Source organism: Solea solea, chromosome 16 (genome assembly GCF_958295425.1).
Source record: "Solea solea chromosome 16, fSolSol10.1, whole genome shotgun sequence".
Lineage (NCBI taxonomy): Eukaryota > Metazoa > Chordata > Actinopteri > Pleuronectiformes > Soleidae > Solea > Solea solea.
In genome coordinates this window covers 15,040,381-15,056,885 of record NC_081149.1, presented here as the reverse complement: position 1 = coordinate 15,056,885, position 16,505 = coordinate 15,040,381, and the positions used below count along the sequence as shown (strand labels likewise).

Below are 16,505 nucleotides of genomic sequence, written 5' to 3'. Positions count from 1 at the left end.
GAACAGAAGAGAGGGGGGAGCCTGAGAGAGCAGCGGAGAGCTAGAGGAAGAAGGCAAAGTCAACGACCTGCCATGTCCCTGCAAAATCCCCCAAATCACATGGGGGTTCTCACTGCAAGAGCCGTCAGCATTGATAGCTGCATGTTCACCCACAAATCACACAACAATGAATTTCTGTGTGCAGAGAATTAATGATTGATGCGAGCTGCGTGTAGTGAGACAGCAAACATGACAGCCAGTCGAATAAGTTCTTCATCATGCATGGTTTCATGGGCTGACGACAGCGCCATTAAATAGCTTAGCATGTCAAAAGGCCTTGGGTACATTAAAACCTGATGGTTTATGGTCTACTGCCACATATTTCTCTAATGTAATTCTAATCTGCCACATCAGCCACCCAAGTACATAGTTCCTCAGGACTGTCCAGACCTATCACATGTTGCGCTCTGCTTGCGGCTGCTTCAGGGGCACTGACATGCAATCAGTGTGTGTGCTTGGGCCAAGGGAGCACAGTAAATTGTCAGCTGATGAAAGACTAGAAAGAGTGTGTTTTGAGTTTGGTCTTTGGAGGCTTTAGCCAACGAGGAAAGCGCCGGTGTTTTCCTTTCCATGTGGCATAATGGATTCTCACCGCCAATGAAACACTATTTCAGCCGGTGGGCGGGACCACCAGCCACCTGAGAGCCTTTCCCACAACACCCCCTTCCCTGTCAGAGCCAGAACCAGTCATCAGTGGACATGGCAGACAGATGGTAGAGTTAGATGGGATAATTGAAGAGAGGAGGAATGTGAAAAGAACATTGAATAAGAGCAGATGGCAGAGCAAAATTGGCATCTTTGGCAAAATGAATAACAATATTTGAATTCTGAGCAATGCATAAATGTACCACCACCCATACCGTGATACACATACAGTGGGTTCCCATGGCAACTAACAACACAATGCAATACAACATACACAAACACTTCCAGTTGTTCCCACATTACTCTACATTAACCCCTCCTTCTCTCTGCCATATCGTGAGATGCTCCTGCAGCAGACAACACTGGCACACAGTGGCCACAAGGCCAATACACTTAACTGGAACAATGGCCTTTTTCATGACTTAATCAGCTCACTACCAGTAACAAACACTCACACACACAAATACAATCTGTACACTGGATGCTGAGCAAACCTATTAAAGAAGACTTTGGGGTCACAGCAGTTTCATACCTTCTCTCATTGTCATCCAAGTGAGCGAACAGCACATTCTTGGAGATGGCTTTGGCCAAGGCGGTCATGGTCTTGTAGTCCTTTGGGATCACCTGTGTAGGCAAAGTTGGAATATCTATGATAACGAAGACTGCAACAACAATACGCAGGTGGACACATGAAACAAACCAGCACAAATGCGTAATAGACCTGACTTCAAAGGCAGACTAAATTGAGTAATTAAAGAGCAGCGTATTGGCAAACTCTGAAAGGAATAGCCCACAAATGTGTCTGTGTATTTTTGGGAAAGCCCATCTGTTCAGGGATTACGCTCAAAATGTCACACAGCCCTGAAAAATTCACAAGAGGCCTGAACTCATTCATAAAACATGCATTTTCATGTCCCAGTCTCTGTGGTGTGTGTGTGTGTATGAGAGAGAGAGAGAGAGAGAAATCATATGGGAATGGCTGTTAGCTGTAGCCACAACAAAGCCACAGAAGTCTTTACTTATAAAGAGGCATCCTTGAAGGGAAGCCCCCTTTTTTTTACCATCAGTTGGGAAAAGCAAAAAGTAACTCAAAGACAAATGTGGAAAAAGTATGAAGATCGAACAAATCATTTCTTTCTGCAGCAAAACTCAGAGAGACAGGACTGTGTATGCGGGTATGCATTTGAGCGCACGTGTTTTGTCTCCGAGCGTAAGCTGTAATTACGTTAAACCAACAGATGTCTCCACAAGAAGACAACCACAGAGAACTGCACAACGCGCACACTATAACACACACGCACGTGCACACACACACACACACACACACAACCACATCACATGTAGAATAAAAAAAGGACCAACTTTTTATCCCTGTCCACTGCTTAGTCAGTGGACAGAAAGAAAAAGAGGCTGTTGTGGCCCGGATACTCATTTAGAGGAGGCCACAGACACCCAGAGGGCTCAGTGGTAGAACTTTTTCCAATCAGCAAAAAAAAAATAAAAATCAGCAAAAAGACATCTTTAGCCTCTAACCTATTGGGAAAAAAGCCACATGAATGAACCTTATAAATTATTGTAGGTTAAGTCGTGATGACTTAACCTACAAGGATTTATGAGGTGGGTCAAATTCAATACTTTTTTTTTTTAGGAACTTAATATACATACAGTATGATGCAAGCCATGCGATAGATTTCATGGAGTCCTTTTCATATCTTCTAAAAATGAATCTTGCTCCCACCTTGTGATGGGGATGTCCACACAGATGAGTGGGTTTGTCTACCTGCTTGTGCTCATTTAAACCACTGGTTCATTTTCAATTGAATTGATGATGTAGGAAGATGTCAGTGCAAAGGTCTCTGTTAACACCAACGCAAACCTGTTGAGGGAGTATCCAAAGTGGGCGTTTTACATCCACATAGTACTACTGAGTCCTGATTCACTTTAAACCAAAGAGTGATCACTCAAATCTATCAAATGTTTGTCGAGAAAGACAGAGTGAAAAATGCTTCTGACCAGTTAATGCCAAACCCTTAACTTGACCTAACCACAATAGGGCTGTCACTATTTATGTGAAATTCAATTTATTTCAAATATGGGATGAAAAGTTCATTTCACAATTCATATCTTATCCCTAACTTAACTGGTTCTTCAGAAAGTACCAGGTTTTGGTCCCTGTGAGGACTACTGGACCGAAAAAGGTCAGTGTTTAGGGCAGAAAAGGTCATTAAGAGGTAACAAATACAAGCACACACACACACACACACACACACACACTCATAATACATGCTTCGCTGGCCATGAGATTACAGCCTGGTGATCAGGGTTCATGCCATTATGTCATTACCAAGCAATTAATTTTGTGTCAGGCTAATTACAAACGAATGAGCACAGTAATGACATAGCTACGAGGGTGTGTGTGTGTGTTTGTGTTTGCATGTGTAAGGGAGAGTTACACCTTCTGGCAGAGCAGCACGCTACACTAAGGTTCCATTAAATTTTGGAATGAACCTGGTTCATGGCAGGTTGCAAGGGGATGGATCAAAGAGCCCCAATTTTTCCGGCTACATTCCCCTTGTGGAAACACTACGTTAGAATGAGTCACAGAGACAAGTGCAGCTGCATGTTGTACTGATAGAAGACTCTGAAGTGGGTCATTCAGCTCAGTTGTGGCCAAATAGAAGCGGTTTTGAATGAAAACAGCCCATCTTTCCAGTGTTAAATAAGTCAGCGATCTGCAAAAACATGGCTGGGTGTCTGTCACAGTCAGTTCTGCTGCTGACTCACACACACACACACACATTTCCATGCAATTATTAAATTAACTGGAGTGTTCATTGACGGCTGTCATAATTTAACACAGATTATCTCTCGTGCCGCTGTTACATTGTTCCAATTAATGTGTTTATGTGCATGCTTTCAAATTGCGATTATTTCCATAACAGATTCATCTGTCAATTATTTTCTCGATGAATCGTTTAGTCCATAAAATCATCAACATCAGAAAACCTTAAATATGTTGATCGGTGTTCGTCAAACCTGGAAATAATGCTGTTCTCAAATGTCTTGTTTTGTCCACAAACCAAAATGATTAACTTTTAATGATTTCTTTGTTAACCAGAGCAAAGAAATTAAGAAAATACTCACATTTAAGAAGCTTAAACAATTGGAAATCTTGTTTTAATCATGAAAAAAGCTTTGAACCGATTAATAGGTAATCAAAATAGTTGTTGATTAATTTAGTAATCGATTAATAATCGATTAATTGTTTCAGCTCTATTTCAAATGTGTCTAATAAATCGACAACAGACAACTAGAGTTTTTCTTCTAACATTTGTGTTGTATATATTCCTATAATTGTTCAAATGTGCCAACAAATAAACAAATGACTTAATCTGTTTTATAAAGACAATATCCATATGGAAAAACTCGAGCATGTGCATGTTCTGAATGTGTGCTTGAGTCTATCTCAGCACAGATGTTTGCTTATGCATGACTCTTCCAAGGCTGACCTTGCGCACGTAGCTGACGGCGTCCTCTTCGGTGTACACTTCGGCACTGACCCCTCCTCTGCGGCGTCGGGCCTTGACGACCGGGTTGGGTGGTGGGGGAGAAACCTCATCATCGTGTGAATCTGACTGGCTGTTAGATTTCTGGCGTGCCATGATTTGCTTGCATTCTTCCTGTAAAAAATACAAGAGAAACGATTGGAGAGAGGGACACTTTTACCTCACATTCGAACAAAATCTGAATGCGTGAAAGTATGCAACTGCGATTGAAGCTTCAGGCAAGAGCAAGATCAGAAAGCATCCGTTAGTCACATGAAGAACGGCTGACAGACCTCTTCAAAACCACTTCTAATATTACACGTCGCATGAGTTCTTCATCAGATCAGATAATACAACGGAGTAAAACCGCAGATACAGTGGACGTGACTTTGTCGTGAGTGTCTGCAGTGATATTGAGTCAAATCTTAACCTAACCAGAACCACAAAGAAGGTTTAAGCAGGTACTCTCCTCCTCTCACATAAGCAAAAACAGAAAGTAATGAAGACATCAAAGGTTTAACTGTGGTTTAACTGCTGAACACTGTTAGCTCATTAATATGTGAGACAATGGTAATCAAACAGCCAGTAACTACAGCGCAGTAAATGTGTACAACTAATAATAATGGTTGCATATCCTCGGCCCGTGTTTTTCCCCCGTTGCCAGCAACAGTATTTGTCTCCCTCACAACACATTTTGATGCACTGACAATATCTAAAACACATTTTCAGCAAATATTTCAGCACGTCGAAAAAGCCATACTGTTGCCTGTTGTATTAATCTACTATGCAAATGTCTCTTTGGAACATTTCGGTTTATTTTTGACCGCATACGGCCAGAAGTGGCACTCTCCCAATGCAGTATAGCAACACCATAGAGACAGAAATAAACAAAGAGAGCACATGGAGCAGACTCTTCTTGGACTGATAAGAACACAAACTATTGAATGATATTCAAATTCACTGTATTGTCAAGAGAATATTGATCAATTACTTAAAACTAAAATGTAAATACACTGATATAACTAAAACATATTCTTTTGTGAACTGATTCAAAGAGTATTGATTAAATGGCCGGGTCACACGGGTCACACTATTGTTTTGGTCAACAAAGAAAGTCTGCCAATACTCACATATTCTGGCACTCAAAGAATACAAGGACTTCCAAATCAATCTCCAAAACTTCCAAAAAAAAGATTGAGTGGAAGTGGGTGGAATTAAGACTGATGTGGACCTTTGTTTAACTATGAACAGAACTGCTGGCTTGCACATGCACGTGGAAATGAGAAGCAGCTCTGACCCAGCCCTTACAAGGACAGCACCCATGTAATAGTATTGCTTGCTCATACTGACGCACATATTGGCCACAAAGAGCTAAAGCAGTACTTTTGGATATCCTCTGCATATCCTCTATATTCTGTTTTGGGGGGAGGGGGGTGGTATATCCCATTTCCACCATTTTTAGCATAAAAACATACAAGAAGAGGCTGGAGAACGGAGGATGGAAAAGGGGAACCCTTGAGCAGCTGAGTGATTACTGAGTGTCTTGAGCAGACAGGCACGACAAACACTGAAGCTGGAGAAAGAGAAACAACCTCTGACACAGAGGTCAAAAAGATCACAGGAACACTGAAACCCAGAGCGAGACAGGTGGGGACATGCGGTAAATTGACTTATTACCCGAAAAAAGGACAGAAATGTCAAATCCAGACCTCACAACCCAGTAAACAAATCCTCCCTGAAACATCTGTTTCACAACATACTGAGAATAATGGAATAAGACAGTAATATACAAAGCATCAGCCAGTTGTCAGCCTGCACTTTCACTCACTCCTTTCTCTCCCTCATGAACTTTCTCTCTCTGTTATTGTCCCCACCCCCCTCTGTGTCTCTCTCCTCATTACATCCTCAGGTAACTGTGATGCTATGTTGTTCACTGTCTTTCTTAAAAGTGTGAGGACACAGATCATACACACAACACACAGAAGTAAGCGGACATACTCATGTCACATATACGCTCACGTCTTGCTTACGCAGAGTCACTGCTTCTGCAGGGAACACAGCCAAGAGGAGAAGAAGGCAGGCAGAGCACGGAACAGCACACACACACACACACACACACACGTAATCCTACAAACGAATGCATAGGCAGATTGCAGGGGAGAGAGCTCCAGCTTAATCTAGGTGGCAAACTCTGCATTCAGTAAACACACTGCATCCTCGAGAGACAACAAAAACCCTTCCACTCACAAATGTAAACATTATGTCTTTCTTTCCTCACAGGCTACACGTCGGACTCACAAACTAACAGGAACACTGTCACCCTGCAACAAAACATTGGTTAGCTTCAGGGGCTAACTACATGCTAAGTTTGTTAGGTATTGAGGTATTTACCATGGCATGGAGGGGCCCCTGGTCAGAGGCACCAGGCGGGCATCAAGTCAGAGTGTGAGTGTGTCAAAGTGTGCATGAGCATTAACACACATGCATCCCAACCTCATACACATCTGACACACATGCCACACCGCAGCAGCAGCAGCAGCAGCAGCATCAGCATCTTGCCAGCCTAGCACACTGATAGCAACACACAGCATGCAGCTGTGTGCGTGCGTGCGTGTGTACGCAACACTGAGATTTGCATGTATGTGTGCGAGTAAGCAGAGAATTCAAGAGCGAGAGAGAGAGAGTGCAAGAGCACGATCGGTAAAATATCTGCAATCACCACGACACAGCGGCTTAACAACAAGGCTACTGATGAAAACACTGATCACAGCAAAAAGCCTGTCCCTCCATCTCTCCTGCGCAACTCCCTGTCTCTGCTTTCTAACACCTCTCTCTCTCTCTCTCTCTCTCTCTCTCTCTCTCTCTCTCTCTCTCACACACACACTCACAATCAGGTGGCGCAACGAGCGGTCTCCTCACCCTCCCCTGTCACTATGACAACTGGGTACTGTGCACCTCCTGTATAGTTGGTGGAGTCTGAGTGCGAAGCTCGCACACATACATTTGCACACACACACACCACTTCTGACATCTGTTGACAAATTGTCTCTCTGTCGCTCTGACTCTGACTAACACACACACAGTGATTTACTTCACACAAGGGAAAACGTCTCATGCGTCAATACTAGACTTCTGTTCTGACCAAATGGCATATCTGCATGTTCTGCACCGGCGAGTGGTTCCAAACATTCGCACAGGAATAAATCATTGTCTCACACACTCCCTGTTTGTACCAGACACTGTTCTGTACCATGCAGTGTCTCAGTCCCACTGCCCACATGCTTTTACTCTTGGGTCATAGGGTCAGCCATCGAGTGAGGACAACACGCAGTTGTGTTCCCAACATGAGTATACAGACAACATGTACAGTATGAATGTATGTAAATTATTTCCAGAGAGGTGCCTTTATTGGTTCAAAGTAAGATGGGGATGGCTAAAATATGTTGCTATCAGCAGAAGAGCCTTTTTTTCTGTTTCTGCACACAGTATTTTGCAGGAATTCAATTTTAGATTTCCACGAACTAAAGTAGCAAAGCAAATGTCCCCGTTTAGTCCATGTTTGCAGCTATTCTACTACATAATACTTCTTGTGTTTTAGAATCACTTCTGTTGACTATGTCAGAGGCTCTCTCTCCATCCTCTCCTCTGCTGTCCCTGCGTCATCATTGGGGGCTAGGTGCCAGAGAGAAAGAACAGCAGAGGAGAAGCGAGGACATGGGTGTAAGCAGGGCACAGATGCTCCGTAAAACATGGCCTTTCCATTACAGACACAGAAACTGTGCGTAAGAGATTACATCAAGAACTAAAGACTCAAACAAAACATGGCATGCACTAAATCCTGTGAATACTCGCTCCGCGTAAAATCACTTTTATTAGACCACTGTTAATTCTGTTAATGTTCCATCTCATTTAAGGCGGATGAGTCATATTAGAATTGGTCGCTCCTGTTTTGTTTTGTCCCTCAACAAAGTTGCACCGAGCAGATATGACACATCCACTCATGTCACCCTGATAGCGGTGACTAACTAATGTTATTCAGTCCAACAACATTACATTCTGCCCTTCAGAAATGATCAGTCGTCTCGCAGTGTGGAAATTAAGATTAAGTTAAGAGAAACATCCAAGTGGTTACCTCGGGTAGCCTTAATGCACACACACACACACATAGGTAATGATGCATAGAGTGCAGATACACCAGAAGAACTAACAGCCTACTCATCACTTTGTTCCACACCATTACGGGACCACAATGGACCTGCTGGTGACGGAACAATGTTCACTCTCATTATGGTTGCTTCACATTGGATTGTTTAAATTTATCTTGCAATCCACATGACATTCACTGGGTATGTTCATTCGTGTGTGTGTAACCACCTCAAATGTACCTGCTAGAGAAATAAGGAGGGATATAATGGACAGATGAGAGAGCACAAAAGAAGGACCACCATGTAGACAGGAGCTCTGGGTCCAATTCACCTGTAGGGGCCCAAAAAGGGGGCAGACAGGAGGAGTTTTAGGCCCGGGTCACTGCATGCACCCCAGGCTGATTTGACAGAAAACCCTGCTCCCAGCATGCTGGTGATGAGTGAGCACACAGATGCTGAAAATCCTAATTATACTCGTGCCACAGAACATTGGACAAACCATTTGTGATGCTAAACTGCTGGCACACTAACACACACACAGATTGATCTTATTAGTCAGAGCATGGCAAGAGGGAAACTGGGACAAAATAAAGAAAGCTACACCAAAATCTCTTCCAAATGCTCTCAGCAGACTCAACAAACAATCAAGCCCTCCTAATAAATTGTCAATCAGAAGCCTTTGAGGGAACTGGAGGATTTGTTATGATAGGTCCTGGTGACAGTTGAATGGCTAGCAGCACAGAAAGGCTTCTCATCTTACAGGGGAGGGGGAGAGAGAGGCTGATTGACTGATAGAGAGATGAGTGAGTGAGGAAGTCTCTCGTAATGCAAAATGACAGGGTCTTCCACGAACAGTGTTGATGCAGCAGGGCTTACGTTTGTTTTTCCTATATGAACGATTGACCCAATGCGCAGTTACTCTGCTGCTGTTATGAAAATCAATCTTATTGTAATATGGGTCATTGACAATAGTAATACATTTACCCTTTGATCGATAACTTAGTCGTCAGGAGAATCAGAAGACCATAGGATGCAAATAAACATAAAACTTTAGTGTTTAAAGAATTAAGTCTCAATTCAAATTTTATCTAAATGCAAATGGTAGCCAGTGATTGGATAAGCGAATGTTTTCTTCACTTTCATTACCGACAAGGAGAGATGTACAGAACATACGGAACATAAAAATGTGAGTTGACGGGAAACAGGAAGTGAAATAATCAGGAGTATGGAAACATGGGTGTGAAGAGAAAAAAAAAAAAAGGAATACAGCTTTACACGAATATGAGCGCTGTGGAAAAAAGAGGGATGAAAACAGGAGGGACAAGAGGGCGAAAGGTGATGTTGTAAAAATATAGGAGAGACACACGAGAGAGCCCTGTGAATGTAAAGAACACAGGATTACTGTGAAAAAAACACACAATCACACCCATAGACAAATAAAATATACACATAACCATGCACAGCACAAAATCCTAAAATCCTTTTTTCATTTAAGCACCACTGCTCAAGCCAGGCAGATAAATGTGCTTCTTTTATATTTTCTGCTGACAAATCTACCCTGACTACACTAATTTAGTTATTAGGAATTCTGCTGGGAATATTAAAAAAGCTTAAGAATTATTTTTATCAGGAAAATCCACCACAGATTTGACCATGAAACGATTCAGTCATTTCAAAACCTCAGCAAATGAAAACTTTCCACAGCTGTTCATGGCAAGTGAGGATCAGCCCCCGGGGACGCAGTACAAACAAAATGAGGAATGAACCGTAAACTGTTAGCTGAAATTAATGTGGAACCGAATGCCAAAGATCACAGCACATTTGAAACAGTTGCTAAGTCTTGATTTAATATTACAGAAGACATTCCTCACTCAAACACAGCCGTTAGACTCAAGCTCATACGTTGTAGGTTTTCCTGTAATAAGCTAGCACAACTAAATGAATCCGGGAATTAGGTCTAATTTTTGGGTCAAATTTTTCAGAATTGGGGCCAGACAGTCAGCTAAAGCTGATACTTGTGACGATGCTGCCCACTTTATAAACTGAGAGAATGTCATGTTGGTACAGCTTTATTTAATGTTTTTTACTTTAATGGAAAAGTGATAAAAACAATACGTTCTTTGAAACTGATTCTTTTACAATTCCAATGCTATCCATCCAACATCTTTGGAATAAAACACAGAACTGAGTAAGGAGTGAGATACCTGCTATTTTGCGCTTCACAATGTCATTAAAACCAACTCGTCAGACTGACTCGGAAAGAATAAACTTTGTGAATGCAGGGATTAAATGAACAGAAAATACTTCAGTCTAACAATCCTCAACAATATTGTTGCCTAGATACCCGATCCTAGTGGGTGAGCAGTGCTGACGAAAAGAGAGTGAGAGAAAGAGGGAGAGAAACACAAACAAACCTGGAGCGTGAAGTCCATTAAAGATTATGAAGACAGACTTAGAACAGAACAGTGATAAAGGTCCAGTGTGTAGGATTAAGGGTAACATACATGCAAAATCCCTACATTAGCACTAGGAGCTCGGAGGCGGGGGCACTACAGTATATCATTCACATTTAACCTTGGAGAATAACAAGATCAATTTGTGAAAAAAAGATATGCAGTCCTAAATCCAGATTAAACGGACATGGTTGAAATAAATTGCTCCATGTGCAGGAATAAAGGCGCACTCTGAGCTCCTGAAATAACTGGGACACTACAAAAACATACATGGCCCGTGGACTTCAAAATACAAACACAGTCTGGGCAGCTTGACCAGAATAATGCTGAGCAACTACGAGCCAAAAGAGACTACAGGCCTGGAGAATTTTATACCACCATGCAACGGTATTTTGTTCAAGACCACTTCCAAAATGCATGTTAGATGCATATGATTCTGGATTTTACATCTGACAGAAACACATTTAGCAATAACGACACACTATGAAAAGTGTAATTTTGTGCATGCATTTATGTTGTACTTGCAGGATGACATGGTGTGAGTCAGAGGCACGCGAGGCATAATTTATTAAAAGCATTACACCGAAATGAATGTCCTTCCTGCACCGCAGACTAGTCAAACAATTCTAAAAATGTATTATGAAAACATTACTGGGACAGGGGCCGTCCTCTTGGCTTTTGCACATTTTGTTTGTCGAAGCAAAACAACTTATACACCTCATTTCCTCTGGATAATCAAACTCACGTCGCTGGTCATGTAAACAGAAATGTTACGCGCAGCTTTGTGATCACGAAAGCAGTGAGATTATTGTTTTTCTAATGACAATGTTTGCTGCAGCAGACGCTTGAGTAGTGACAACAAAAACATTACCACCTCCCTGAGAGCACCCCATAATCAGAGCCCACAAGTGTGTGCACACGAGCAAATAAGTATGATTAAATACTATATGTAAGCCTCAGCGGTGATGATAGCGTAGCGCATGTAGTATAGCGGCTGCAGCACAAGCAGCAAGACTGAGCAGGTTACAGCAGCTTACACACAGCCACTTACTGCAAATGGTGTGAGGAATACGCACTACAGTGGATGGAGTGAATGGAGCTTGAGATGCTACATTCTAGCCCTGTCTCAACCAAGCCAACCCGTTCTAATCCCGCCGCCGCTCTGTCACGCCCCCTCGTGCGTCGCCTGGCGCACGAGGGGGCATGACAGAGCGGCGGTACAAGACGCCTGAAGTTGGTACTACGCAGCCACTGACAGTTTTGGAGCAACCAAGTACAGTGATCCAGATCCTAAAGGGGCGGAGCTAGACATAATGCAGTCTGTTGATTGGTTGATAGACAATCATCACTTCAATGTGGCAACAGGGTGAAAAAAAACAACAGCTGTGTTGTTTCTGTGCAGCCTGCAGGCTTCTCTAAAACAAAACGTGTCTGCTTCTGATAAACAGCTACATGGCAAGTAGAAAGTACACAAAATGCTGGATGCTCTCCATTATTACCATTTGTCGACTGTGCTACATTCTTCTTCTTTACAGAATGTATTGGTGGGCTGCACTGTGTCACGCCGGCCCACACACCTTGTGGTGGAAACACAGGCCAGATCAGGGTGTATAGAATTCGCAACTGAGCTGAAGTGCACTGTTCCACATGGTAGAAGCAAGGCTGTCAAGTCGGGTCCTACTCAAGTTGTGTGATCAATTACAAAATAAATGCCATGAGAATCAGAAGGCAACTAAAAGTGAATGTTACATGATACCTCGCAAAACTGTACAATATTTACAATAGCATCACTGAATGATGGCTCATCAAATAGTTCCAGAGATAAACGACAATTCCATAGTATTTCCATTTTACGCACACAGATTTTTTTCTACAGTTCATCGTCTTTACTTTTTTTTTAAATCCAAAATGCAATCTAACATCTGCCTTTAGCCTCGACGCAAAGGAATATAGGCAATAAAGACTATTAAGAGCATATAACAAAAGATAGACCTTGACATATGATGAAAAACCTTTTGGATTATAAAATATAAAAGATTTTGAGACACAATACTTAGCGTTACCATTAATCTATACAAACTACTGTGTATATATATATCCATCCATCCATCAATCTTGCACTTAATCCTCCACGTGGGTCGAGGGGGGTGCTGTGCCAATCTCAACTGACAAAGGGCGATAGGTACACCCTGGACAGGTCGCCAGTCCATCACAGGGCCATATATAGAGACAAACAACCATCCACTCTCACACTCACACCTACGGGTCAATTTAGAGTGTCCAATTTGTCTAATTCCCCAATCTGCATGTTTTTGGACTGTGGGAGGAAACCAGAGAACCTGGAGAAACCAGGTTCTCTGGAGGGGAGAACATTCCGACCGGGTCACAAATCATTATGTGATAAATAATCAAATATAAATTAACTTTTTATATCCCTTTCTCAACAAAGATTTTGAATGATTTTGAATGTGAATTCTACTACAGCATGGATTGCTTCCAACTCGCTACTGTGTTGCCTTTTGCTGAGCTTTATCACATCCATTATTATTCATGCTGCCTCTCTGACTATGCAGCATCACAGTCCACACTACAGCTCTACTATAAATGCTGTGTTCAATTTTAATGCTTGGTTTTATTGACGACAGAACTCTGTGAGGACAACTGACAGCAAACATACACAATAAAATCACATGCAGGGCACACACACACACACACACAAACAGACACAACCTAACTTTGTTCTTCTATCGCAGGTACAAATGACTATTGCAAACAAGAATGTGATAATTAAATGGCCAGCAGCTTTAATAAATCAATGATTAAATATAATGTACAAAGACTGTAGAAAAGATCACTTGTCATTCTAAAAACAGATGAAATCAGTTGACTCTCACATGCTATCACACATACACACACTGCACTGCAGCAAGGTTGGAGTCCCTCCTCAAGGCATCAGAATGATGAACTTGATCCTTGTATATCTGTGGTATCTTCACAAACACATCTCTTGTTGGTGAGTTTTTATCTACAGGCTTAAATTCTCCTCAGACTAACGACAGCCTTCAGCTCCACCTCATCTACCTTTGGAAGAGTAGAGCTCATTGTTAAACCAAATAAACCTTGTGATCCACTCATGAGCAAACCCCATCTGTAACTCAGCTTGATCAAAGACTAGAAAAGGAACATCCTTGTGGGTTCAATCATGAGACAACTTGAACTCAACTGCCCTTTAGGCATATATATGTAACGTATGTAGACCATAAGAGTCCTGCAATAAATAAAGTCATGAAGTTCAGTTTTCATGTAAACTACTCTAAAGTGATGCTAGTGAAGGTACATTAGAATTTTGGGACCGTGAATTAATAAACACAAGAATCACTGGGGTCAAAAATATAAAAGGACCACCTGTCTTAGTAATGCAAAGTGGTTCAACAGCCACACAAACCCAAGCCTCCAAATGATCATACAGTTGAATAAACATCTCATGAAAAACCATGTCAACACTGTATGTTCAAAATAATTGTTCTTTAAACTATGGTACGTCTCCAAAGTAATTGTCAAACTTGGTAACGTTGATGTAAAGAGATGAGACATGTTTATTCTAACACACTGTATATGTATATATACTAACCCTTTGGTTGCATCACAAACACTATTTGAGCAAACAAAACTAAAAAGAAATAGTGCTTGATCAATGATCATAGACAGAAAAAGACAGCAATTTTAAGCACATTTAAATCACCTCTAAAGACCACATTTATGATAAATCATATGCAGGTTTTAAAGTATAACGCAACTAACAATTTCAAGCTCACCAGATAAAAAGGTGGACTGCACAGAGCCACAGAAAGAAATTCAAACTCGGAGACCAAAGTCATCCAAACACAGAACTCTGTTATCACCTACCTTCTCCAGCTTTTCAAAATGCTCCCGCAGGAACTTCATAGGACGATCAGGCTTCGCGATGCAGAGGTTCACGATGCACTCTTTGAGGATCTGCTGGATGTTGTGCTTCTGCACAAAAATTTCACAGCTCTTCAAACTCTCATCTTCTTCCAGAGTGGAGGAGGAGGTGGCCATCTTATCTTTTATCTCTGTGGCAATGGGGGAGAACAGGGTGGACCATGAGAGGAGGGGAGGGAAAGCCAAACAGAGATGGAGTTAAGAACATAGCAGCAGGAAACGTAGCAGAAAACAGATGAGTGACAAAACAGTGAGTGCATTCCCTATGATAATGGTTTGTGGGAATGAGGTAACTATATATTTTACACCCTGTTGTTAGGTTCGGGCAAAGTGTCCACTCTGCATTAAAAAATATTGGTCAACAAGGATTTGCTGCCAACTGTGATCTTTTTTCTTACAATTCATATCAATAGTAGGCCATCATAGTAGGCAATGTGTTACAATTAAGCCGTACCACTCAGTAAACCCTTATAAAGTATAAAATATACAAAAAATCAACCGCTGTTTCCATCTGAACGCACTGCAAATAGTTAGACGGTCCACTTTTAAAGTTATGAATCGATTTAATGACGCTGCTATGCTTCTACTTCCTCGCTGCATCTTTAGACTCTTATGAGACTTTGCAGGTGAGAAACCTCTTGCAAGACTCGCTGTGCTCACATGTAATCTTTTTGTTACCGTCATCTTACCTCAAAACTTCTCAAAGCCAAATGATTTGGCAGAAACATTTATGACAAGATGAAATGGGACAAATGGATGTCTCTGAAATGCTCTGTTATTTTTGATATTATGTTGCGTCAAATCCTCACTGAACTTAGTCCAATAGTAAAATTTTTCTCTCTACATTTGCAATCTCTTCAGCTCTAATTGTGCCTTAGGTGAAACTGTACTGTCCATTTTGTTCTCAGTGTCAGATGGGCTTTGCAAAGTTCATAGATTTCAGTATTGGACTAAGAAGAGGCTCTATCTGTTGGTTTTCCTCACAACTGCCAAAGTTAGGCATCTTTGCATTATATTCACAACCCTGAAAATGTTTGTTCATGCATTACACCTCACATTCTTTGTCTAACTGTGCCAGGTAAACACAACAACCTTTAGTCTAATATAATGCTGTAAATATCCATGTGTCATTCAAATGCAAAAACAAATGCATAGGATGCTCTGGTCTTCTGTAAATTAGCAGAATTTGAAGCTTAGCAGTAATAAATTGGCTTGTTTTGATCTTTTTATCAAAAAATGAACACCTGAAATGCATCAAATTGTTCCATAATAAACATAATCTTTCCAGAATCATATCATATCTAGAAAATAAATCAAATCATCCACAATGGAAAACACAGTTTTAACTCATGTCTGCACATGAGGGCAGGAGAAAAAAAGTGAGCTGTGGCATAAATATTCATCACCATAATATTACCCTAATGATCTACCTGTACACCTTTTGCCTTCCATAATTACAACAATGTGATATTTGGAGGCAACTAAATGTGTAACAGCTGGGATTATACAGTATCAGTGATGTACAATCGAATAACAAAGCAGTAGCTTATAATGGCACACGAGCCAGGAAGCAGAGCAGGTTGCAGCTAACTGTGATAACTACTAACCTGTGTCACTTCCTCAATAGGAAATCGCGGTGGTAATGGTTACTACTGCATAATAAAACATCACTATAACGGTTATCACTTTTAGGTTGTGACATGTGGCGGCTGCAG

The 16,505-nt window shown here is 41.4% G+C and overlaps 1 protein-coding gene across 3 annotated transcripts in view; it reads right to left on the bottom strand.

Annotated features, from left to right (window-relative positions):
* prkar1b (protein kinase, cAMP-dependent, regulatory, type I, beta) overlaps positions 1-16,505 on the bottom strand; it is a 54,963-nt gene that overhangs the window by 38,025 nt on the left and 433 nt on the right. For 2 of the 3 annotated variants that reach the window (XM_058654164.1, XM_058654165.1), the window contains exons 2-4: positions 14,734-14,921; positions 4,194-4,364; positions 1,217-1,308 (exon numbers count right to left, since the gene is read on the bottom strand). In XM_058654164.1, coding sequence (XP_058510147.1) covers positions 1,217-1,308; positions 4,194-4,364; positions 14,734-14,907 — 437 coding nt within the window. In that variant the 5' untranslated portion in view covers positions 14,908-14,921. Of the gene's footprint in view, positions 1-1,216; positions 1,309-4,193; positions 4,365-6,620; positions 7,042-14,733; positions 14,922-16,505 lie in introns of those variants that run through there. The other variant, XM_058654166.1, reaches the window with a different exon arrangement.